General features: G+C 34.7%; 1 protein-coding gene across 4 annotated transcripts; it reads left to right on the forward strand.

Annotated features, from left to right (window-relative positions):
• Positions 1-21: 21 nt before the first annotated feature.
• On the forward strand, positions 22-24,004 carry LOC143247276 (tissue inhibitor of metalloproteinase-like). Of its 4 annotated transcripts, none has more exons than XM_076495045.1 (6): positions 22-156; positions 5,846-5,999; positions 18,629-18,711; positions 20,828-20,933; positions 22,483-22,604; positions 23,532-24,004. In XM_076495045.1, exons 2-6 carry the CDS (start codon positions 5,870-5,872, stop codon positions 23,748-23,750), a joined length of 660 nt encoding a protein of 219 aa, XP_076351160.1. In that variant the 5' UTR covers positions 22-156; positions 5,846-5,869; the 3' UTR covers positions 23,751-24,004. The 4 variants fall into 4 exon arrangements, with proteins under 4 accessions (XP_076351160.1, XP_076351159.1, XP_076351162.1 ...); XM_076495044.1 differs by having other exon boundaries at positions 80-234; XM_076495046.1 differs by lacking the exon at positions 22-156 and adding an exon at positions 178-202.
• Positions 24,005-25,037: the final 1,033 nt, after the last annotated feature.

A 25,037-nucleotide genomic window follows, 5' to 3' on the forward strand; every position in this document is an offset into this window, starting at 1 on the left:
GCGTGCAAAAATATTACAAACATATTAAGCGCGTCAACAGGCTTATAAATCAGACCTCTAGCGTTCAGATGCCACACTAGAGTTGAACGTATAAGTGATGTGTACAGTTTAAAAGCAGAACAGTAACGTTGGATTTCTCTACAAGCTGACGTCGTGGTAAGAGACTTCATGAATTTATAAAACTGTCTCGAAATATTTGCAGGTAATTTCATCTCATATCAGCTGGAAAAACAAGTAAGTTTGGTTCATTCGTGAAATACCAGTTAGTTGTGAGAGGAACATCTGATTTTTAACCAACCAGAAAAGTTGGTAAATTTGTCAAATAATTAAGGTGAATTAGTTTTATTCGGAAAAATAACGAATTGTTCCTAACAAATTAAAACTGGTGAAGTTGTTACATATTTAGTCTTGAAACTGTAACTGAATAAATAAATATTCTTCCCAACAAATTAAAACTTAGTAATTAACTCTTTGTGTTTTTCAATATCGCACATAGCTACACGAGGGCTACCTGAGCTAGCCGTCCTTAATTTAGCAATGTAAGGCTAGAGGGAAGGTAGCTAGTCATCACCATCCGCTGCTAACTCTTGGGCTACTCTTTTACCAACGAATAAATATATTTTCTTATAGCAAAGCCACATAGGGCTATTTCATGAGTCCACCGAGGGGAATCGAACCCCTTATTTTAGCGTTGTAAATCCGTAGACTTATCGCTGTACCAGCGGGTGACCCAATCATTTGATTATTTAAGTTTTGTCAATTTTCCGAGTTTGTAGTTTGGTTTGTTTCGAATTTCGCGTAAAGCTACACTAGAGGGAAGGCAGCTAGTTATCACCACCCACCGCCAACTCTTGAGCTACTCTTTCACCAACGATGTCTCCGGATTTACAACGCTAAAATCAGGGGTTCGATTCCCCTCGGGGGTTGAGCAGATAGCCCGATGTGGCTTTGCAAAAAGAAAAACACACTTTCACCAACGAATAGTGAGATTGATCGTTACATTATAAGGCCCACATGGCTGAAAGGGCGAGCATGTTTGGTGTAATGGGGATTCGAACCCGTGACCCTCGGATTACGAGTCAAGTGACTTATCCATCTGGCCATGACGGGCGAAGTTTTGTTTGAGACGCAGTACTACAGACACGAGAAACTAGTGCACGAAGGAGAGAAGTTACAGAGATTGCTGTACAAGCGTTTACTTCGAACTTAGGCCTATCACAAAGCATTAGTCAGGTGAACTTGTGGTACTTAAATAGAATAAGTTTGTAGTTGAGATAAAGAGATGACTTCTGTTCATAGTTCCATGTAAATATTCCGTTATTAAAAACTATTATTTACTATTGCGTTTGAGGTATGGTTTTCTTCCAACGACCTGGCTTCAGAAAGTAACAGAGAAAATCTTTTCTTTTTTTTTTCGTGAATCACATTCCATGTATGTGGAAGTGGTTATTAACCAATGTTTTAAGTCCTACGTCTTTGGAAACTTAGCCTACATTCAGTTATAAATTACGATAACTGAAATCGCAGAGATGTGTTAACCCTAAGAAGGTTGAAACGTCGCTCTCTACTTTTCCTTAATAAAAGTTTTAACACCTACACCAGCCATCTTGAGACAAATCGCAGAACTTGTTTGTACTTAAACACCTAATTACTTCTTTACTAAGAATTATTGTGTGTGCGTGTGTATCGTTTCATCACCTTCAGCCCCCTTTCGTGGAACAGCGTTAAGTTTACGGACTTACAACGCTAAAATCCGAGATTCGATTTCCACAGTGGGCACAGCAGATAACCCATAGTGTCTTTGCCCTCAAACAAACATACCATAATAATCATTACCGACATCTATCAGCTCATACCGATATCTAATGCATAGAAAACCTCAAAGAAAACAAGATAAACGACAATGCTCCCGCCCTCTACAAATTGGATCAGTGTTATGACGCTAAAACAGATTTTCGATACCGGTGGTGTAAGCACGTAACAGATAGTCCCTATGTGTGTAATGACATTAGTGCAGTTTAGAAGCATCATATACAATCATAGGCCCAGTCGTAATCCATTGGTTAGTGCGGCAGGCTGTGAATCCGAGAGTTAGTAGTTTGCGTCCCGTTGATGATAAAAATGCTCTCCGCACATTGGGACTGTTGCTGAAATGCAAACGTAATGGTCAAGTCATACTATTCGGTCTGACAAGAGTAGCGCAATAGTTAGCGGTAGATGCTGTTTACCAGCTACTGTCCCTCTAGTCTATCAGTTTAAATTATGAACAGTTGTACTCGAATGACCCCTGTATAAGTGTGTGTGGAAACAAACGAACATCAAGTAACAACTATGAAACTCAGAGAGAGTTTGATTGTTTAAGTAAAGGAGAACCATATTAGTCCATCTCGGGGAATCGGACCTCGGATTTAAAGCATTGTAAATTCGTAGTCTTGGCGCTGTCCCAATGGGATGCCTTTCAAAGATCTCAATGTCAATTAAGTGGGAAAGAAAAAATGAATCTAATTAGTGACGCCCGACATTACCACTAAATTGTATAGAGTTCATCACCAGTGGAATTTATATATATATTGTGTAAAGTGTGGATTTCATACATCGAATCTGTCCGATACCATGACATTTACTATGCATCTTAAGTTACGGATGCGTTATAAGAATGGCAGTCAGTCCGTAAGTTTGGAAGGTGGGCAATAGTATGCTGTTGACAGGTTGTTTTCCTTGTGGTCAGTAGTTGAGAATTATAAACAGCGGCAGGTAGCCATAGTGTTTTTTTTGGTGTTGTTGTTATAGGCACAGATATATATGTTGGTCAGAAGATTTGGATGAAATAATTCGAGAACTACATGGGCTCTCTTCAGTTACTGGTGAGATTAACTGTAATGCTGGTGGTAGTTTTGTTTACATTTTTCACATAATTCGTACGTTAGTAGTGAAACTATAACCATAAACACCATGGATTTCAAAGCAAGTTCGTAAGAAATTAGTTTAGAAAAAATGTCTTTAGAAAAGCGATGAAGTTCACGTGTAATTCACAGTTTAATTTCACATCACACTACTTGTTTTCGAATCGACTAAGCTTCTGTAATACAGTTCTTCCTGTGTCTTATACTCAAGTCCTCTCAATTCCTAACACTAGATGTATACTTCCGCAGGGTCTCTGAAAGTGTTCTGTTTCAAGGATAAATAAAACCAAAATTGAGGATAACAAGTATGTTTATTTCTTGCTTTTTAAGTTCATATGTCATACTGTGTTGTAGCCTATAGAGTGCATAATTCTCGTGTTTCGTGGCACGCGCATGTTTTACTGATGTCGCTACAGTACAAATTGCAACGTTAAACATCCCTTTTGTCACGTCGTTTTAATGTCTAAAGACTGACTGACAGACAACACATTACTTGTTACTGTTGCGAGTGGATAAAACGGGTGACTTCTCTTGTAGCGTTAACAAAAATAGTGTTATGTCTATCAACATAAGCACGTATAAAATTGACGAAAATTGTATTATATGTATCTACATGTCAACGTTACACGTTCTTATTTAGATAGGTAGATATATTTTGCCAACGAATAGTGGGATTGACCGTCACATTATAACGCCCCCACGGCTGAAAGGGCTAGCATGTTTGGTGTGACGGGTTTTTGAACCCGTGAACTTCAGATTGCGAGCCGAGTGCCTTAACCACTTGACCATTCCTGTATTAAAACGTTTCGTTGAAATTGCTTGTTTGTTAATAAACACAAAGTTACTCATTGAATTCTGAATTATAATTTTCTTATCTCTGAAATTTGTCCCCGATAGGACAGAGGTAAATTCACGAACTTACAGCGCTAATATCCGGCGTTCGATTCTCGGCGTTGAGCACAATAGATGCCCTGTCTGGCTTTGTTACAACACAATCATCCAAACGACCAGCTGTGGCTCAGGTCGCTGAGACATTTTGGAATTAGGACACATTGCATAATAGCTTTTCCTCGCGATCGTCTTCGGACAGAGTTTGTTTGTCTGTTTTGAATATTTGCGCAAAGCTACACAAAGACTATCTGCGCTAGCCGTCCCTAATTTAGCAGTATAAGACTACTACTAGAGTGAAGGCAGCTAGTCATCACCACCCACCGCAAACTCTTGGGCTTCTCTTTTACCAACGAATAGTGGGATTGGCCATGACATAATAACGCTACCATGGCTGAAAAGGGCGAGCATGTTTGATGTGACGGGAATTCGAACCCCGAACCTCAGATTACGAATTCAGCGCCTTAACCACTTTACGCTGCTAAATTACGGACAGCCAGCGAAGATAGGTCTTGTGTAGCTTTGCGCGAAATTCAAAACAAGCCAAACCAACCACGCCCATTTCAGTAGTTAACAACGTCAAGTGACTTATTAACATAGTATAGTATCCTGAATGACGTGTTTTTTTGTGGGTTTTTTTCAGTAAAATATTTAAAGGTTAAATATTTAACTTTGTATGGATAGTCATGCCATCACAATAAAATAGAACGTTTATATTTAATAAGTAATGTATATACTGTTAAATAGCAAAAAAATATGTATAGATAACTTATTGCTATTTCTTATTCCTACGTGGTAAAAGAAAAATCCTTTGTGGTTTGCAAAATCAACAAAAACACTTTCACCGTGTTATGTTTATAATACAGATACGGTTTTATCCTGTTTGTGCATACAAATAGGCATAACATTGTTGGGTGGTGAATGAATAGCGAATATCTAGGGGTGCTCCAGAGCTACTGGAAACACGAGAAAAGAAGAAATGACCTTGAATATTACATCTCGTTTTTGTTTAACCACGAGAAACAGGAACACACTCGAGTGCATTTATACACATGAACCACAGGAGAACTGAAAGAAAATTCCCTAGAGCAGTCGCGGTCCAGTTGTCGTACTTACTGCACGTGCGCGATTCCACACAGAATGGGGCAGGAAAGTTATTCAAAGGTCTCGCCCAATATTCACTTAAGTTAAATGTGATTATTTATTTGGGTAGAAAAAAATATAATCTACTTTTTTTTTCTACAAGTTTTCATTCTCTGACAAATCTCAGATTCTTAAAGGAAGTTGACTTCCAAAAATTTCGACAAGGTTATTAAAGTTATTAAACAACGCATCCACTCCCCAAATGTTTTCCCCCCGCTGGTACAGCGATAAGTCGATAAGTCCATGGATTTACAACGCTAAAATCAGGGGTTCGGTTCTCCTCGGTGGACTCAGTAGATAGTCCAATGTAGCTTCGCTATAAGAAGAAAAACACACACACTAAATGTTTGTTCAGTATCACACCCTCTGACGTTTGTTTAAAGTGATGTATTCACTCGCCAAATATATCTTCTGTATCTTAAATGTTTAAGTACCATAACGCATTCCGCCTGTTATTAGGTACCACATCGCAGATGGGTTTTGATCTCTTTTAAGGTTCTGGGTCAGTTTACACTTGTTTTTTCAACGTAATCAAAAGCACGGAAAGTACATATGTCACACAACAGTTGTTTTTAAGATTCATAACATACGTAAATTAACACGTATAATTATATATACGGTCATTTCTCTACTTTAAAATGCATTCTTTTTTCGAGCTTTCGGCTTTCGTGCCGAAGCATTCATAGACTGTAGTAAGAAAAATGTAAATTATTTGTGTTTTATAGCAAAGCCACAGCTGTGTCCACAGACAGGAATAGAACTTCTGACTTACCTTAGACTTAGTTCGTGTATATTCCTACACATACGGTTATCTTTTTAATTTAGTACAGAATCGAAATTTACCCCTAAATGCTAATCTGCTATTTCTTCATAATTATAAGTGTACCTTTGTATACTTTCTCATTTGTTAGCTAATCAAATAATCGGCAGTTACCATGATAACCAGTCATCTGTGTTTTTGGTTTCTGGTTGGAGTGACTTCGCTTCTCCTTGTAAGGAATGTATGTGACGGATGTAGTTGCGTGATGTCTCATCCCCAAACGCACTTTTGTTCAGCAGAATTTGGTAAGTTAATTTCGAGATATTTTATCGTATTACGTGTATGTATGTTTACGCCTTTCTCAAGCGTTACAACGTCACATACAAATGGCGAAAAGAACACACACACACACACACACACAACAATTAAAACTAATTCAACAATTTAAACCCTGCGTATTATCTCAAGCACGTTAAAAGGAATTCGAATGCTACAGAAAATCGCGTGTTATTAAATGAAATTATAATTATATAAGTATAGAAGGCTTGTTTAGTCCCAAACTAAAGTCAAGTACTTTTATAATGTGCACACGTGCCATAGCAGAATTTTTATTATATTTTTATGCGTTACTAATTTCAGTGAGTGATCTCATTGAGAAAGATGTAGGCGTTTCCTAATAGTCGAAATGCTTTAAATGCGTTAATTATGTGTCTCTTTGGAGTTTAAATTACAAAGTTTAGACTTTAATTACATTTTATTTTTAGTAATTATTCAGAAACAGCTTCATTTACAGAGCAAATTATTAAATATTTTATTCATACGCAGAAAATCCTTACAGAAAAAAATATATATCATAAAAAAATTCACAAAAATTTTATTAAAACTCTACGCTGTCGACAATCAAAACTAAGTCATAAATTAACGACCCCAGATTTTAACATCGAACAGATCAGATGGACTTTGCCATAAATTCAATATGTAACAAAATTCAAACCTTCATCGATTGTTTAGATCGGCGATTCTCAACCTTTTTCCACAATCATTCGCCCCCTCTAAGTTTCCACAACAGCTTACTCACCTCAGTTCGACAAAAGGCAAAAGTTACCAAATTAAAAAGGCCCGGCATGACCATATGGTTAAGGCACTCGACTCGTAATCCGAGGGTTGCGGATTCGAATCCCCGTCACACCAAAATATGCTCGTCCTTTCAGCCGTGGGGATGTTATGTTGTGAGGGTCAATGCCACTATTCGTTGGCGAAAAAGTAGCCCAAGAGTTGGCGGTGGGTGGTGATGACTAGCTGTCTTTCCTCTAGTCTTACACTGCTAAATTAGGAACAGCTAGCGCAGATAGTCCTCGTGTAGCTTTGCGCGAATTTCAAAACAAACTAAATCAAATTAAAAGGAACTATTTTTTATCATAACATATATACACCAAACTACACAAAAATGAATATATCATAAAATAAACGCATACAAACTACAACTAGATTAAATCATAAGAACTAGTGACTTCTTTTTTTCTTTTTTGCTCTTGAATTTGTTGTATAATTGATAATGTTAGTTCACTCTGCCATTACCCCATAGTTCTCGTTGACCCTAATTCTGATCCCATTTAACCCATGGGTAAACCCAGTTGAGAAGCGTTCATTTAGCCTACCAGGCTCAGAAATTTTGGAGAACCAAAAAATTAAACATATTGACTGACAAATATATGTTGAGCTCTTATATGCAGCAAATAGTAAGCGGTTTGGTTGGTTTATTTTGAATTTCGCGCAAAGCTACACAAGGGCTATTTGCGCTAGCCGTCCCTAATTTAGCAGAGGGAAGGCAGCTAGTCATCACCACCCACCGCCAACTCTTGGGCTACTCTTTTACCAACGAATAGTGAGATTGACCATCACATTATAACACACCTATGGCTAAAAGGACGAGCATATTTGGTGTGACGGGAACAGTAACGGAAAAGGAAGAATAGGACGACACAAAGTAATGAAAAGACTGACAAATTAAACAAATATGAATCGTTGAGAAAATACATTTTTAAAGTTCAGAAGAATGATAAAACTGTGTATAAAGAATAATTTGTTAAACGTAAAGATTGGAATTTTCCAATATATATGATACTTGCAATTTTATCGTGTGAGGTCAACCTTAACCCTCGCGTAATTGGCTTTTTTTATATATTTTAATAGTTCCTGATGTTGAATAATATTTGTTTTGTTTTGTTGCGTGATGCAACGCTCGAATTTAAGAACTGATCACCAAATCGGTTGAAATCACTAATTATCGATGTCCTTTATATATATGTGTGTGTGTCACACATCAGAGCCGTAGGAGGTAACTTAAATGTGTGAAGGGGAGCTAAAGTTTTGACACATTTTTACTGAAACAGATTGAAAAGTGAAGATCCGACGGCCTCACCTCATTTGTTACATCACTGCATAGTGCAACGTAAGGCGTGTGTGTGCGTTTTGTCATAGCAAAGTCACATAGGACTATCTGCGGAGCTACGAAAGGCGGTCTAAACAGCAGTCGTGTAGTCACAAACGAGTTGTTGCATAAACAGTTTAGAACAAACCTGATTTAAAAAAAAAAAAAAAAGCTGTTTGAAGTATATTGGATCTTGAAGTAATTTTAGGGTTACGTATCATAAACGTGACAGGCTAGAATGCCAACTTCGGGGGATGAGTTCGCTTTTATCTGTTCCTGATTTGTGAATCATCTTATCACTTGCTATTTAAATAGTTAAGAAATCACACTTTCTATCTACACCTTACTAAAGATGTGTAATATTAAAGTTGATAAGGAACTAACACTATGGGGAAAAAAGTGTTTCTAATGGTTTTTACTGTTAACTGCAATAAGGAAAGCTGTGCTAGTTTATCTTGGCAAGTACAGGTGGTTAGTGGGCGCTTAACTCGCAATGTGAAAATCGCCGGTTCGAATCTCCGTCTGTCCAAACATTCTCGCCCTTTCAACCATGGGAGCTTTATAATACTGGTCAATCACATTGTTCTTTAGCCCAAGAGCTGGCGGTGGGTCGTGATGACTAGCCGCCTTCCCTCTAGTATTTTACTGCTAAATTAGAAACGTGTAGCTTTGCACGAAATTCAAAACAACCATCCTGGCCCAGATTACGGTGTGTGTATGTATTGAATTAAGAAACACATTTCTCAGTCATCAACATATCACGTCTTATCTAATACTCACATTCAAACAGTTTTTATTGTACATATTTCCGCGTGACCAAGAGTCAGTTCATAGCAGATGCTAGTTTTAAACCACATACAAACTCATTGTCTATTGGTATCTCCGGTACGTCATTTCCGCCTGTTCTGCAATTGAGCAGAAAGTGTTTCGGGTACGCATGCGTTAACCTCTAGTACTACCCACTTACGATAGAAGAATGATCATACAAAGCTGGTATATTTTTTTTATTTTTTAATGAATATTCATTACACTCATTCATTAGTTTTGGATATAAAGTAAAATATTGACACTTTTAGGTTTAACTGGGGTAGAGTGGGTTGTTCTTATTGTGTCACTTTCTCCCACACGGATAATAAATCTTAAGTTACATTTTAAAACATGGCGTTTAAATAAGTTTGGTTCAACCGCATATGTGAATTTACATACCAATTTTTATTTTCTAAATAAATTCATTTTCTTGGTTTTTAGTAACCATTGAAAATAAAGATAGGTGATTAAGTGCTCTTATAAACATTAAACTAGCCAGATATCCCGGACACTTTTCTTCTGGTTTATTTATTGTTATTGTTTATTTGATTTGTTTTCTGGTGAATTATAGAAAACGACGTCATAACTCAAATAGTTCGTTTTAATAACTTATGCAAGTGAAATTCCTGATACCACAATTATTAAATTTTATAGAATAATATTTGTTTGTTTTGGAATTTCGCACAAAGCTACTCGAGGGCTATCTATGCTAGCCGTCCCTAATTTAGCAGTGTAAGACTAGAGGGAAGGCAGCTAGTCATCAACACCCACCGCCAACTCTTGGGCTACTCTTTTACCAACGAATAGTGGGATTGACCGTCACATTATACGCCCCCACGGCTGGGAGGGCGAGCATGTTTAGCGCGACGCGGGCGCGAACCCGCGACCCTCGGATTACGAGTCGCACGCCTTACGCGCTTGGCCATGCCAGGCCATAGAATAATAAACTGATAAGGATTATTCGGTAAAAACTCAAGATAAGTAACAACATACTGAGCACTAAAACATTGCTGAAATAACATGAAATGGAAATAATTCATGTCGTTCTTAAATTCGTTTTTATCTAATATAAACAGTTTCCAGTACTTTCTTGGATGCTTTATTACTGTTAATGAACTTTTCAAAGAAACCCAACCTCTACTCTGATATAAAGAAGAAAAGAGAGCGCTGTTACCCTAGTGTAAAAACCGAAGTCGTGTGATACTTCTGATAAGTGTAAACCAACACCGTACAAAAGTTCAACTGTTTTTAATGTACATTAAACATTTATGGTCATTCATCGTTATTATGGTTCGTAAAAGTAACCTGTAGTATTAAAAATTCAAGTTTCCATTTCCAAACAAACTTCGCTAAATATTTACAAAAACGAAAAACAGACATGTATTATATAAGGACAGATAGAATCAGAATAAACACTATGAAATCTTCTACGTTCTTATGACTTCCATGAATTTAAATATTTCATCATAACAAAAACACCAAAAAAGGGAAAAATAAATAAATACCATCCGTAGATAAAGAAGGTATCTTTTCAAAGCATTAATATCCGATTATGGGATATTGAGAGTAAAAATAGTACAGAGTAGCCCAAAACAGTTATCGTAGGAGTATTTATTAAAAAGTCAACGAGAAGCACAGTAATAAAAAAAAACAATTAACACGAACTTTCACATGTTTGGTTTCATTTGTTTTGAATTTCGCACAAAACTACACGAGGGCTTTCTGTGGTAGCCGTCCCTAATTTAGCAGTGTAAGGCTCACCACCCACCGCCAATTCTTGGGCTACTCTTTTACCAACGAATAGTGGGATGTTCCGTCACATTATTAGGCCCCTATGGCTGAAAGGGTGACCATGTTCGGTGTGAAGGGGATACGAACCCACGAATCTCGGGTTACGAATCGAGTGCCTTGCCCACCTGGCCATGAGGGCCCTTTCATATGCTATATAGTACTCTACAAATGTGTTAGAACAAAATCAAAAATTAAATTTCAAGCGACTTTCAAGGAATAATAGAAGGTAAATCACAGGTGAAACATCAAAATTGTATTTATCTTCATATTTAGTACAACAGAAACTCAGTGGAATTGCTTGAATTCAGTAAACAGTTGATATTTTGTGTGTCTCCGTTTGTTTTAATAACTACAGACAATCTTTCAGGTATTGTTAAAACATATTTAATCAAAGTGTTCTGTAGGATTTTACTCCAAATGTATCTAATACACTCCCATAAAGTTTCTTTGGAAGTAACTTTTGATTTGTCAAGTTTTTGATATATTAAATCTCAGATCTGCGCAATTGGGTTGATATCAAGACTCTGTGGAGGACATTGCATCATTTGAATGACTTCAGCAGCTTCTTTCTTAACTAAATCATTTCGGTATAGGTTGTATGGGATTTAGGATTCATTATCCTCTTGTTAGTAGAATCCTTTACTCATAAAATTCATACCACTGGTTAACCATCAGAAATTAGTATCTGATGTTACTTGCTCTGGTCTATAATTCCATCTGTCTTGTAAATATCTCCTGTCGTCACAGCAGTAAAACTTTCCCAAACCACCGCACTGCCCCCCTTCCTCCCCAGATGCTTCGTGGTAGGTGCTATGCACTGAGGTAAGTATCTTTCATCGGACGTACAATATACGCTTTGAATCAAATATTTCAAACTTGAACTTATCCGTCCATACCACCCTTTTCTAATCTTTAACAGTCCAGTTTTTGTCATTTATAGCAAATTTCTTTCTCGTGGCAATATTTGGAGATCAAAATAAGGGATTTTTAACTACCACTCGACCAAATATTCTATTATCGTTGAGTCCCACACAATCTGAACACTTTTCTGTCATTTCTTAAATGGTCTATTTCATGTTTGATATCGGTGGAAATCTTCCTTCTGTCCTGAATGTAACAATAAACAAAGATAATTAACATCAGTATCATTGCGTTTAAATATTCTACCACTTCCTTTCCTATTTTCAAATTTACCTGTCTCAGTTTCACAATCTAAGGTGTACTTCACAGTGTTTGGGGAGCATTTCAAGTTTGCAGTATTTTTTCTGAGTCCAACCAGCATCATGTAAAGTTTTTATACGAATTCTCTGTTCTACTGACAATTCTCTACGTTTCGGGCCAGTGATATGACCAGAAAAAAATAATACATATATTGTTAAACTCTGTTCTTATCAAGGTGTATTTGTAGAGTAAGTGGAAAATAAGGGTAAGACTGTTGGAAAGAAATAAAGAGGAAGGTGACGGTTGGACTGTTGGAAAGAAATAAAGAGGAAGGTGAAGGTGGGACTGTTGGAAAGAAATAAAGAGGAAGGTGAAGGTGGGACTGTTGGAAAGAAATAAAGAGGAAGGTGACGGTTAGACTGATGGAAAGAAATAAAGAGGAAGGTGACGGTTAGACTGATGGAAAGAAACAAAGAGAAAAATTGAAATTGGGACTATCGAAAAGAAAAATTCGGTCGGAACTATTAAACATCGCGTCGAAAAATCAAGTCGGAAAGAAAAAATCGGACTATTAGAAAAAAAAAAAGGGGAAAATCGTCGAGACTATTAAATAAATCGAAAATAATCGTCGAAAAAATAAAGTCGAGACTATTCGGCATCAGAAAATAAAGTCGAGACTATTCGGCATCAAAAAATCGTCGGACTATTAAAATCGAAAAAATAAAGTCGAGATATTAAAAAAAAAATAAAATCGAGACTATTAAGGCAAAAAAAAAAATAAAATCGAGATATTCGAAAAAAATCGATCGAAAATAAAGTCGTCGAGACTATTAAAAATCTCGTCGAACTATTCGGCATCGAAAAGTCGAAATAAAGTCGAGACTATTCGGCATCAAAATCGTCGTCGGACTAATTAAACATCAAATCGAAGTCGGACTATTGGAAAAAATAAAAAAAAAGTCAGAAATCTCGTCGAACTATTAAATCGAAAGAAAATAAAGTCGGACTATTGGGCAAAAGAAAAATAAAGTCGAGACTATTAAAAAAAATAAAGTCGGACTATTTAAAATAAAGTCGTCGACTATTCGGCAAAAAAAGAAGGAAAAAAGACTAATAAAGTCGGAGGACTATTAGAAAAAAAAAAAAAAGAATAAAGTCGGACTATTAAACATCAAAAAATCGAAAGTCGAGCTATTAGAAAAGTCGTCGCTAAGAAAAATCGTCGGACTATTAAACATCAAAAAAATAAAGTCGGACTATGTCGGCAAGAAAATAAAGTCGGACTATTAAAAAATATCGAAAATAAAGTCGGACTATTAAAAATAAAAATCGTCGTCGGACTATTAAAAAAAAAAAAAATAAAGTCGGACTATTGAAAAAAAATAAAAAGTCGGACTATTGAAAAATCAAAAAAAGGCGTCGGACTAATGAAATCGAAAATGGTCGGACATTAGAAAAAAAAATAAAGTGGGACTATTGGAAAATCGAAAAGAAAAATCGAAGTCGGACTATTGAAAATCGAAAGAAAATGAAAAGTCGGACTATTTAAAAATCGAAAAAAAGTCGGACTATTGGAAAAAAAAAAAGAAAATAAGCGTCGAGACTATTAAAAATCGAAAGATAAATCGTCGGACTATTAAAAAAATAAAGTCGGACTAAAAAATCGTCGGACTATTAAAATCAGAAAATCGTCGGACTATTGGAAAAAAAAGTCGGATATTCGGCAAAATAAAATGAAAATAAAGTCGGACTATTGAAAAAGATCGCGTCGAGAAAATCGAAAGATAAAGTCGACTATTAAATCAAAGAAAATCGTCGAATATCGGGCATCAAAAATCGAGTCGGACTATTCGGCATAAGAAAATAAAGTCGGACTATTAAAATAAAGGAAGAAATAAAGTCGGACTATTAAACATCAAAATAAAAGTCGGACTATTGGAAATAAAGTCGGACTATTAAAATCGAAAGAAATCGCGTCGGACTATTCGGCATCAAAGAAAAATGAAAAGTCGGACTATTAAAATAAAATCAAAGTCGGACTATAAAATCGAAAAAAATCGGATAATGGAAAAATCAAAATCGGAGACTATTGGGCATCGAAAAATAAAGTCGGACTATTAAACAAAAAAAAAAGAATTAGGCAATAAAGTCGGACTAGAAAAATCAAAAAATAAAGTCGGACTATCGGACATCGAAAATAAAGTCGGACTAATCGGAAAGAAATCGAGTCGGAAAAATGGAAAAGTCGGACTATTGGCATCAGAAAATCGTCGTGAGACTATTAATCAAAAAAATCGTCGAGAAATGTCGGCATCGAAAAAATCGCGTCGAAAATAAAGAATCGTCGATATTAACTATCTGAAAATAAAGTCGGACAAAGCTCCGAAAAAAGAAAATTAAACCTATTACTGAAATAAAGAAATCGTCGGACTAAAAAAATAAAATCTCGGACTATTCGGCATCGAAAGAAAAATAAAGTCGGACTATTAAAAATCGAAAAATCGAGATAAAGAAATCAGACTGTACTATCGGCATCGAAAATAAAGTCGGACTATTATCGAAAAAAAGCATCGAAAATGAAAGTCAGACTAAAAGAGAAAAAAAAAAATAAGTCGAGACTATTAAAAATCGAAATCGCGTCGAGACTATTCGGCAAAAAAAGAAAATAAAGTCGAGACTATTAGAAAAAAATCGAAAGAAAAATAAAGTCGATATTAAATCGTCGGAATAAAGAATAAAAGAAAAATAAGACTATTAAAGGATCAAAAGTCTCGTCGGACTATTGAAATCAAAAAATAAGTCGGACTATTGAGCATCAAAAAAAGTCTCGAGTCGGACTATTAAAAAAAAAAAGAGAAAAGTCGAGACTATTAGCATAAGAGAAGAAAAAAGTCGGACTATTAAAAAAAAATAGAAAGATCGAAAAGTCGGACTATTGGAAAAAAAAAAAATCTCGGTGGGACTATTGGAAAAATAAAAAATCTAAGTCGGACTATGAAAAATCGAAAAATAAAGTGGACTATTGGAAAAAATAAAAGATAAGTATGAGACTATTAGGAAAAAAAAGGAAAGAATAAAGTCGGACTATTAGAAAAAAATAAAAATCGTCGGACTATTGGAATTGGAATGAAATCGAATAATAAAGTCGGATATTAAAGTCGGACAAAAAAAATAAACATCAAAGTCAACTATTCGGACTATCGAAATTCGCGTCGGACTATTAGAAGGAAAAATAAAGTCGGACTAATCGCGTCGAGAAAATTAAAATCGGCATCAAAAATAAAGTCGGAATCGAAATCGTCGAGACTATTCGGCATCAAATCGAAAAGTCGAGCTATTAAAATAATCGTCGGATATTAAAAATCAGAAAAGATAAGTCGGACTATTGAAGAAAAAAAGAAAATAAAGTCGGACTATTAAAGCATCGCGTCGAAGTCGATTATGCAACATAAAATAAATCGTCGGACTATTCGAAAATCAAAATAAAAGATAAGTCGAATATTAAACGAAAGAATAAAGTCGGACTATTAACTAAAGGAAAAAATAGACTATTCATCGAAAATGAAAAAGTCTATTAAAGAAAGAAAGTCGGACTATTATTCGGAAAAATAAAGTCGAGACTATTAAAATCGAAATCGTCGGACTATTATTAAAAAAGAAAGAAATCGTCGGACTATTAAAATCGAAAATAAAGTCGGACTATCGAAATAAAGTCGGACTAATAGAAAAAAAATAAAGAAAAATCGAAGACTAACTAAACATCGAAATGAAAAGTCGACCTATTAAAAATCGAAAAATAAAGTCGGACTATTAAAATCAAAATAAAGTCGGATAAATTAAAAACGGAAAAAATCGAAGATATAAAGTCGGACTATTAAAATGTAAATCGGACTATTAAATCGAAGTCGAATAATCAGTCGGACTATTCAATAAAAAAAATCGAAAAAGTCGAGACTATTAAAAAAAATAAAGAAAAAATCGTCGGACTATTAAAATCGAAAAATAAAGTCGGACTATTCGGCATAATAAAAGCGTCGAGTCGAATCGGACTATTAAAATCGAAAAAAAGTAAAGTCGGACTATTAGAAAAAAAGAAATAAAGTCGGACTATTATGGAAAAATCGAAAGTCGCGACTATTGGACTAAAAATCAAAAAAATGAAAGTCGGATGTTAAATGTTGGAAAGAAATAAAGAGGAAGGTGTAGGTGGGACTGTTGGAAAGAAATAAAGAGGAAGGTGTAGGTGGGACTGTTGGAAGAAATAGAGAGAAAGGTGAAGAAAAAGTAGATGGTGTATGCTAAACATTGGTCTCATTTAGCTGTGAGAAGATGGAGAGAGAGGCTTAAAGCAGAGAAGGTTGGAAAGTCTTGTCTTTCAACATTCAACCTGCGGATACCGATGACTGATGATGATAATGCATGAGTTTTGTTGTTGTTGTTTACTTACAGATAGTCCCCTAGCTATTTTTATTGATATTATGTGGAGCAAGTCGTTTCCCTGATATTTTGTAAATAGATTTGATTATAACGTTACGCAAGGAGTGTTAGAGAAAATTAGAAACACGGTTCGTTTATGTCATTAAGTCTCTTCCAAAAAGAAACATACCAGAAACGCATAATTTCCATCCCGTTTTCTTCTTGTTTCATAGCAAAAAATATTTTGCACGTAGAACTAACTGACTGCGGAGTAAACTTGAAATGATAAGAACAATACAGCTACCAGTTAGTTATGATGAAGATCGCCATATGTGGTGTGCGTATTAGCCTACTTACACCATTATCCATTTCCGTAAAAAAACTAAGTTCCGTACATAAACTTGAAGTGCATTCAAGCACCTCCATCAATCTACGTTTACCGTATGAGATCATAAGTTTAGTACTTTTTTAAGACGCTATTACGTTACGCCTAATTTAGTTCATAAAACACAATGGGCGGAAGTGAACCAGTAAATCTCTTGTGAAGCGCCACCTGTCGTGTATAAACTTTACCGAGTTATTGTATCACCAACGGTAGCAGAATAAAGCAAAACTCTGTGCTTGTCTTTACTCTTATAATCATCTGGTTCTTAACTTCTTTATGACACTTCTTTTTTTATTTTAGTTTGGCCTCTTCCGCCAGGATCGCCTCTAGTTTGATAACAGTTAAACATGTCGTCATCTGAATAGCACCACATTTAAGCATTCTGTGATTTGAACATGTAATTAGAAAGAAAAAACAGTTCTGTTTTTGACGGGTTAAAGGCCACACGAATTGTATACGTTGTAAAGTACTGCACTAAGGCTATTTGCGCTGTGCTCGTTGCAGAGATCGAACTCCGGATTTACCGCTATATGTCGTCAAGCCTGCTACCGAGCTGTCGGGGTGACATAAAATATGATGATCAATGATTTGTAAAAGAGTAGCCCAACCAATGGCGGTGGGTGATGTTTACTAGGTCACTTTCCTTTTTTTATCACTTTAAAAGTGTTTGTGTGTTTTTTGAATTTCACACAAGGGCTGTCTGTGCTATCCGTCCCTAATTGAACAGTATAAAAGAAGAGGGAATGCAGCTAGTCATCACCGCCAACTCTGTTACCAACAAATAGTGGGATTGGCCATCACATTATAATGTCCCCACGGCTAAAAGGGCAAGCTTTTTTGGTGTGACGTTGACTCGAACCCGCGATTCTCAGATTACGAGTCGAGCGTTCTAACTACCTGACCATGCTGGACCCATTTCAAAATTTAGGAACAGCAAACCCTAGAGTATGTTTGAACGAAATTCTAAAAACATGTGAACAATTTCATCTTGGTAAGAGTTTCTGACAAATACTGGTTTGCTTACACTGTACAAATGATGTGATTTTAATACGGAATACACTTCTTCGCACGAGCAGTTCGTTCACTCCTTGACCAATCAAACCTCTTGGAAATCATTTTAACTATGTAATTTCCTGTCCATTTGAACGTCGCTGGCTCGTTACTTCTGTTGTCGAGATGATAATACGTGAGGTTACTGTAACATTATAAACTGTCGAGTATTTTAAGTACAACCTAATCGTTGTCTACATGTAATGTTAAAATAAAAGAGACAGTTCATGTCAGTCTGGAGATGTCTTTATAACCGCCACTGCTACAACAGAATGCTTGCTACGAAGTGTTTGTATCAGTAACAAGAAATGGACACGTGCTGAAATTAATTAAATCGTTTTTAATATTAACCACTTTAGGGTTGAAAGTCATCACAACACTTATAATGCTTACTTTTTAAAGACGAGTCTCTAAATAGTTCAGCTTTATTCAAAACGGAAGGAAATCGCTCTTTATACGAAAAGTATCATGTTTACTTGTCGCGAAGTATATGGTAATAACATGAAAAATCTTGAAAATAATTCCGGTAGAACACGCACTGAATTATGGGTTGGAAAGCAAAGTTTACAAATGAAACACGATATATCTTCATTTATATTAACGACAGTGAAATACTGACGAAAAATATAGAGTTGTAATTAAAGTTTTATTGTCTGGGATAAGACGTTGTTTCTGTGTCTTTATTTAATCTATGATCGTTTACTGCCACATACACTTCAAGTTAAAGTGTGACAGTTGAAACAGGTTTAACTGAGAAGCTAGTTCAAACACGCACACTATCCTAGAATGATTTTGTCTGATAGTGTTCTGTGTTCCTCACTTCAGATTCCACTAATTCATATCTTGTTAGATTTGATATCTAATATTTTATTTGTTTTTATTTTAACCAACAGTGGTTCTAGCAAAAGTGAACAGTTCCGGGAAAAGTAACGAGCATTACATATCCTACGACATTCGACTAAAGAAAGAATTCAAGGTAAAATATATATGCACTCTTATTGCAAAAATATGTATGATAGTAACTATTACCTAATGTTTACTGGTTCGAGTACTCTAATTGTTGGCATAGTAACTGAAAACTGTTTGACAGTGAGCATGGGCTATTTTATTTTTTAAGAATGTTTGCCAAAGAATTGGGATAGAAAAACCCTAAAACAAGACATATTTCCATTTTATTAAATAGAATCTCAAGATACAATTATTTAATCAGTTACATTTGTCAATTATTAACACATATCATTTGTTTGTTTAGAGTTTCGCGCAAAGCGACAAGAGGACTATCTGCGTTAGTCGTCGCTAATTTAGCAGCTTAAGACTAGAGGGAAGGCAGCTAGTCATCACCACCCACCGCCAACACTTGGACTACTCTTTTGCCAACGAATAGTGGGATTGATCGTAAAATTATAACGCCCCCACAGCTGAAAAGTGCGCATGTTTAGGGTGACCGGGATTCGAACCCGCGACCCTTACATGAATGAGACGAGTGCCCTAACCACCTGGCCATGACGGGACCCTTATTGTAACTAAATACAGTCTCATAACGTCTATTAGAATGTCGTTATCACTATTCGTTTTTACTATTTGCCCATAAAAAGTGATTAGCTGACGGATGTGATACATATCTGTTTGCAGTATTTAAGATTTCTGTACAATATATTGTAAACCATTTAAATTTTGCTAAATACAAGGAAATTATGATGAGAAAAGTCTTAGTAAGAAATTTAACACTCTTTGCTTTCGTTTTCTTTTAAGCATAATTTACCCTTTATCTTTCGGTTACCTTTTTCATAACCCTGCATTAATTTTCCAGGGTCTTCACGAGCTCCAAATATTTTGTAAACATTAGTGCCGACAGATGGCAGAACATACACTGTTGTTGTCGGTGTTTTCAGCATTCTGCTAGTTTATTAATGTTAAATTGTTACACGTAGTTTAGGAAGTTTAAAAAAAAGGGGTGGTGGTAATATTCAATATTCATATATTGATTAATAAAGAAGAAGATTTTGAGAGTTATTGTGTTTTTGTTTCCAAATTAATAGCTAATTATTATTTAAATGTGGCTGTGGAAATTACTTTACAGAAGACAAGTGTGTAGGGTAAACTGTTTTACTTAAACGTTTCAGTTTGTGCATGAATGTATGTGTTTTTGCAGTGATTAGCGGAATAGAACCAATAAATATAACATTCTGTGTTGAATTTTTTTCTTCTAACCTTAGTTATAAATCATTATCTTATATTGAGTCTGGGATTGTAGTCCAGTATGTCATAGGAACCTTTACATTTTAGAGTTTGTGCTTTGTTATGGCAAAGATACATTGGGCTATCTGCTGAGTCCACTGAGGGGTTCCATTTTAGAGTCGCAAGAGCATGTCATAAATCGTTTTGATAAATAATCTATAGCTACTAGCCAATAATAAAAATAATCCCTGAAAATGCTTGCTTACAACGTTGTTTAAAACGCTAAAATCGGTGATTCGATTTCCCGCGGTGGACACAGCAGATAGCCTGATGTGGATTTGTCTTAAAACAAATATTATTGAGAATCTCACATTATTTCTTAGTAACTATATACATATATTTAAATATATACTGTTTAAAATATTCACTGTGAATATTTAAAAAAGTGCATAGTACGCGCTTTTTTACAAAAGTTTTCGGTCCAAATATGAAGTACGTGCTATACGAAAGTACTCGTATTTACTGTACCAGAAAAGATACACCAGAGGCAAAAAAGTAAGATTCCCAAGGTCGTTTTGGCGCCATCTAGTAACCTTTACTAAACTTGTATTGTTAATTGGATTATTATTGTATGTGTTATTGTCATATTCTAGTTTCAGTAACATCAGCCAAACTAAGGAATGTATGTGCACATATAAAGTTAGGCAGATTGATGTCCAACTTTGAAGTCATTAGCGTTATCTCTAAACAAAATGTTGGAGAGCGAACAGTTCATAATAATAAGCTATATATAACTTATAATTATCGAACAAACAATTAGCTTAGTTGTAGGGAAAAACAAAAAGATGTGAATTAGATAGAAGTGCTTTGAAAATCCACATATATAGAATTTTTATATCGTTTATTGTGTTTAGATGACCAAAAAGGCACGACAAGCATTGAGTCATGGACTTATTTGGACTGCCAAGCATGACTCTCTCTGTGGAGTTTCTCTCAGTAGGACCAAATACGTAATTACAGGTTGTTGCTGCCATCTATTAAAATATAAGTTAACTAAACAGTCGAATATTAATATGAATTATCTTACAATAAATGGAAGGCCTAAAATTTACTTCATAAAACGTTAAGTTGTTGATAAGGAAATTTACTGTTCAAATATAGAAGTCAAAAATAGTTATATGTTGTTGTTGTTATATATATTTTTAATATAAATAATTTTCATACACACTCATGTTAATACGTTTCATATATATACTACCTTTCCTGTGTATTATGCATATTTTATATTTCACTTCAATTCGTAATACATTTTTACATGAGAAGTATCTATCCTTTATATTCATTGTCTATCGATTTCTTTAGCTTTTTTAGTATGAATGAACCACATAATTTTAAAAAGGTAATAGAATACATGTACGTCAATATTTGGGTACATATTTTAAATAAAAGACTTTTGAATTAAGCGCAAAGCTACACAAAGGGCTATCTGTGCTTTGCCCGCCACGGGTATCGAAAACCGGCTTTTAGCGTTGTAAGTCCGTAGACATACCGCTGAGCCACTGGAGGGCTTAAATTAAAGAAACTAGTTAGTTTTAAAATAAATGCAAATTGACTCTCCGATAATGGTAACTGTATATCGTGCTGTCACCTAACAACCATTAAAATTATAAATCTGTATTAACTGTTGTTTTTAATACCATTCAGAACTATAAGTTTAAATATTTCAACACATTTAAAAAAAAATAATTAAACAACAATATCTTTGTATACATGTTGTTCATTAGGCACGACTTTCATGGTGTACTGAAAGTAAAATTGTTTAATGAAATAATTGGATATGCTTTATATTATAATATTGTAATTGATCTGCTGCCATCTAGTCACAAAACTGGTGTTTTTAGATAATGGTGATTTTATTTTGTACTGTTAGAAACAGTTTATATTTAAATACTACTAAATAATGTTAATTTCCAGTTGCAGGTTTATGTTTGATCGTTGTTACAAAGACGACTGTTATAGTGTGAGTTATCGAATAATGATTTCACGTACATTTGTCATAATACCTTAGGCTTAATTCTAACGTCTTATGAGAAATGTAATTAATGATTTGTTGAAAATGTTATTTGGTTTATTAAAATTGCGGGATGATATATTGAAAGTTGATAGGAATGTGTAATATACAGCTGACATTTACTCATAGTATTGTTACAGAATCTAAAGTTACTTAAATTCCATTTTTACTTATTTAGTTTAAAATAGATGACGCTACAATAGTTATTTTTTCTCTTGTAAAAAGGTTAATGTTAAGAAATTTTGAGCATGATTTCTTGCATAAAATATTTCCATTTCAGTGAATGATACATTACAAATTTTATACAAAATATGCTTTCATGTGTCCATTTCCACGTTCTTTGATGAAAACAATAGTGCACAAAAAGTCAGTTATTATGTCGAGATGCATACATACATATTATTTATATATTACGGTAACTCATTCATTTGTCTCCCAGTATTAGTGTCTTACCACATAACAATAGTTAACCTTTCCAAATTTTAATCTTACTCTTAGGAGATGTAAATGGAGAGAAACCATGGCTTTCCCTCTGTAATTACTTTAAACAGTGGTCCCATTTGTCCATAAAACAGAGAAAAGGTTTCCGAAGACTATATCAACATGGCTGTGGATGTAGGGTAAGTAATAGTGCTTAAGTATGTATAAAAAGAATTTACTTGTGCTATAGAAAAACGTCGGTAAAAATACAGGGTGTTCGGAAAGTCACTGTCCACTTTTGTTTGTTAATAAATGTATAAGTGCACAGTGACTTTCCGAACACCCTGTACATTTATTTATATGTTATTCAGTTGAACTACATTAGTGATGTAGGTTTACAGTTTTGATCTTTAAAATATGCTGCAAAGACAGTAAACTAATGAAATATCAAATTGTTTGTTTTACTTATATTTTGATCACAGAAAAATATAGATTCTTAACTTACGATGCCCCCTACACGATATAGAAACACATTAGTTATTTTATTTTGTTTATTCTAGTGGTTGATTGGTTTGGTGTTTTATGGCGCAAAGCAACTAGGCTATCTGCGCCGTTTTTAATGAAACAACAGCAAGAAATCTGGATAGAAAGATTCAGCAGGGACAAATTATGTCACGTGCTCACTTGCTTATTTGTAATAAAAGTCGTTTCACGTGCTTTACTCTTTCTAACCTTTGAACCTCACTTGGCCTAGTGGTGAGAGTGCCCAGACAATGAATCCGTGGATTTCTGGTTCGCGTCTGCAAAGAAATAGCAGTGGGTGCTGTTGACTAGGTGATTTTGTTTTTTTTTACTTTTTATCAATTCAAAATGAGAGATAACAGCAAATCCCTTTGTGTAAACTTGTTCTAATTTTCTAAATTCCCTTTAACAAACCATTTCAATTGCTGTCATTGGTTTCCATGTTTTAAAAACTAACATAAATTGTTGTAAGTTTTATAAAAGTTAGTAATTCCGAAAAACACATTTAGATTTTGGTACGTGATTTATAAGATATGCAGGAATTTTTTTCAACTATTTTAGGGAACATTGGGTATTAAGTTAAGTTCTTTCACCTTTTTTTTCAGATAATTTTCTCCAGACACATGGTTTGGCAAGGCTTAGCGCCTGATGGGCAACGCTACTGTCCGTGGCAGACCAGTCGCGAAAAAATACGAGATTGTCAAGGTTTGCACTCTGTCTGTATACAAGACCCTAAACAAAACAGCACTTGCAAATGGCTACCTAACAGAACGTTCAAGCGATGCGTGAAGCGATTAGAAAGAGAAAAACAGAAAGAACCTTAAAATGCCACCAGGCGGCACCGCCATCGAGTATTCGTCCAAAAATCATGAGTGACGTATACAAATACTGTAAAAATACAGACGTGTAACGTTTATACAGATGTCTTTATCAACGAAACAAAAATGTCACCTTGGTGACAAAGGAACTATAATATATTTTTCACGTGAGAATATTTCAATACAAATATTATTCACTTTTTCAAGGAAAAGAACAACTGTAATTCTAGTACAATAAAGACAAATTTCGGAATTTTTAAGTATGCTTACAGATATATATTTATGTAAACCAATCAACATTGAGACAGTACAAAAAATTAAGATGATTATATTTTTGTTGGTAAGAAGTGAGGGCCGTTTTAAAGAGTAATATCTTACTCAGCCTTAACTTTATAATAAATTCATTTTTTTCGAACAGAAAAAAATGCAGTAATTTATCACACCATTTGTAGTTATCTAACTTCGAGATAATTTTTTATATACAATATGGCTTAAGGTTGCATTGTGTCTGTTACATATTTTGGATCCTTGTTTAAATACCTTTGTTAGCATTTCGCATATGGTCGTGAGGTAAGTGTATTGACTACCAGTTTTATACTGATTTAATGCAAATAAGATGTGCCTTAAAAATGCATCAATACCTATAACATTTCTTCTTAAGAAATATTATGGATAATTTAATTTAATTTTGGTAAAAGGTCTAATAATAGATGGCGACACTAAATTTAACTGACAGAACAGGTGCAACAGGTCCGACCTGATGGAAAGTAAGATTTGAGGAATAGATCAATGGACAAATTTTTGTCACTTAAACGATATCTTAGGTAATATATAGTGGTTTTATTTGGGAAACTACAGAACAATTAATACAAAAATCAAATCGGTAATTAAGTCAGAATCCAATTTGACTTTAATATGTATACCCTCCTAACCTTCGGAGATTATTAATTATGTAAAATAAAAAAATACCTATAATTAAACTCTGTGTTCGTTAAGACTTTGGGGTTGAATAACTTTCGTATTGTCTTAATAACGCAATATTTGAAAATACTGAAATGTTTCTTATCCAAAGCAATATTTAAGTCAACAGTGAAAGTTACTTTTTATGGATTAATACGCCATGATTATGCTAGCCAAATTCGATTAAAACTTTTGACTTCGTAGTTTCATAGTTTAATCTTTATATTGTCATGAAACTTGCATAATTTTGTTACAATCTGTAAATCTATATCTGTATAAAGTTATTTCTGCAAATCTATACTGGGTTCGGCATGACCAGGTGGGTAGGGCATT

This window comes from Tachypleus tridentatus, chromosome 3 (genome assembly GCF_004210375.1).
Source record: "Tachypleus tridentatus isolate NWPU-2018 chromosome 3, ASM421037v1, whole genome shotgun sequence".
In the NCBI taxonomy this organism is placed as follows: Eukaryota; Metazoa; Arthropoda; class Merostomata; order Xiphosura; family Limulidae; genus Tachypleus; species Tachypleus tridentatus.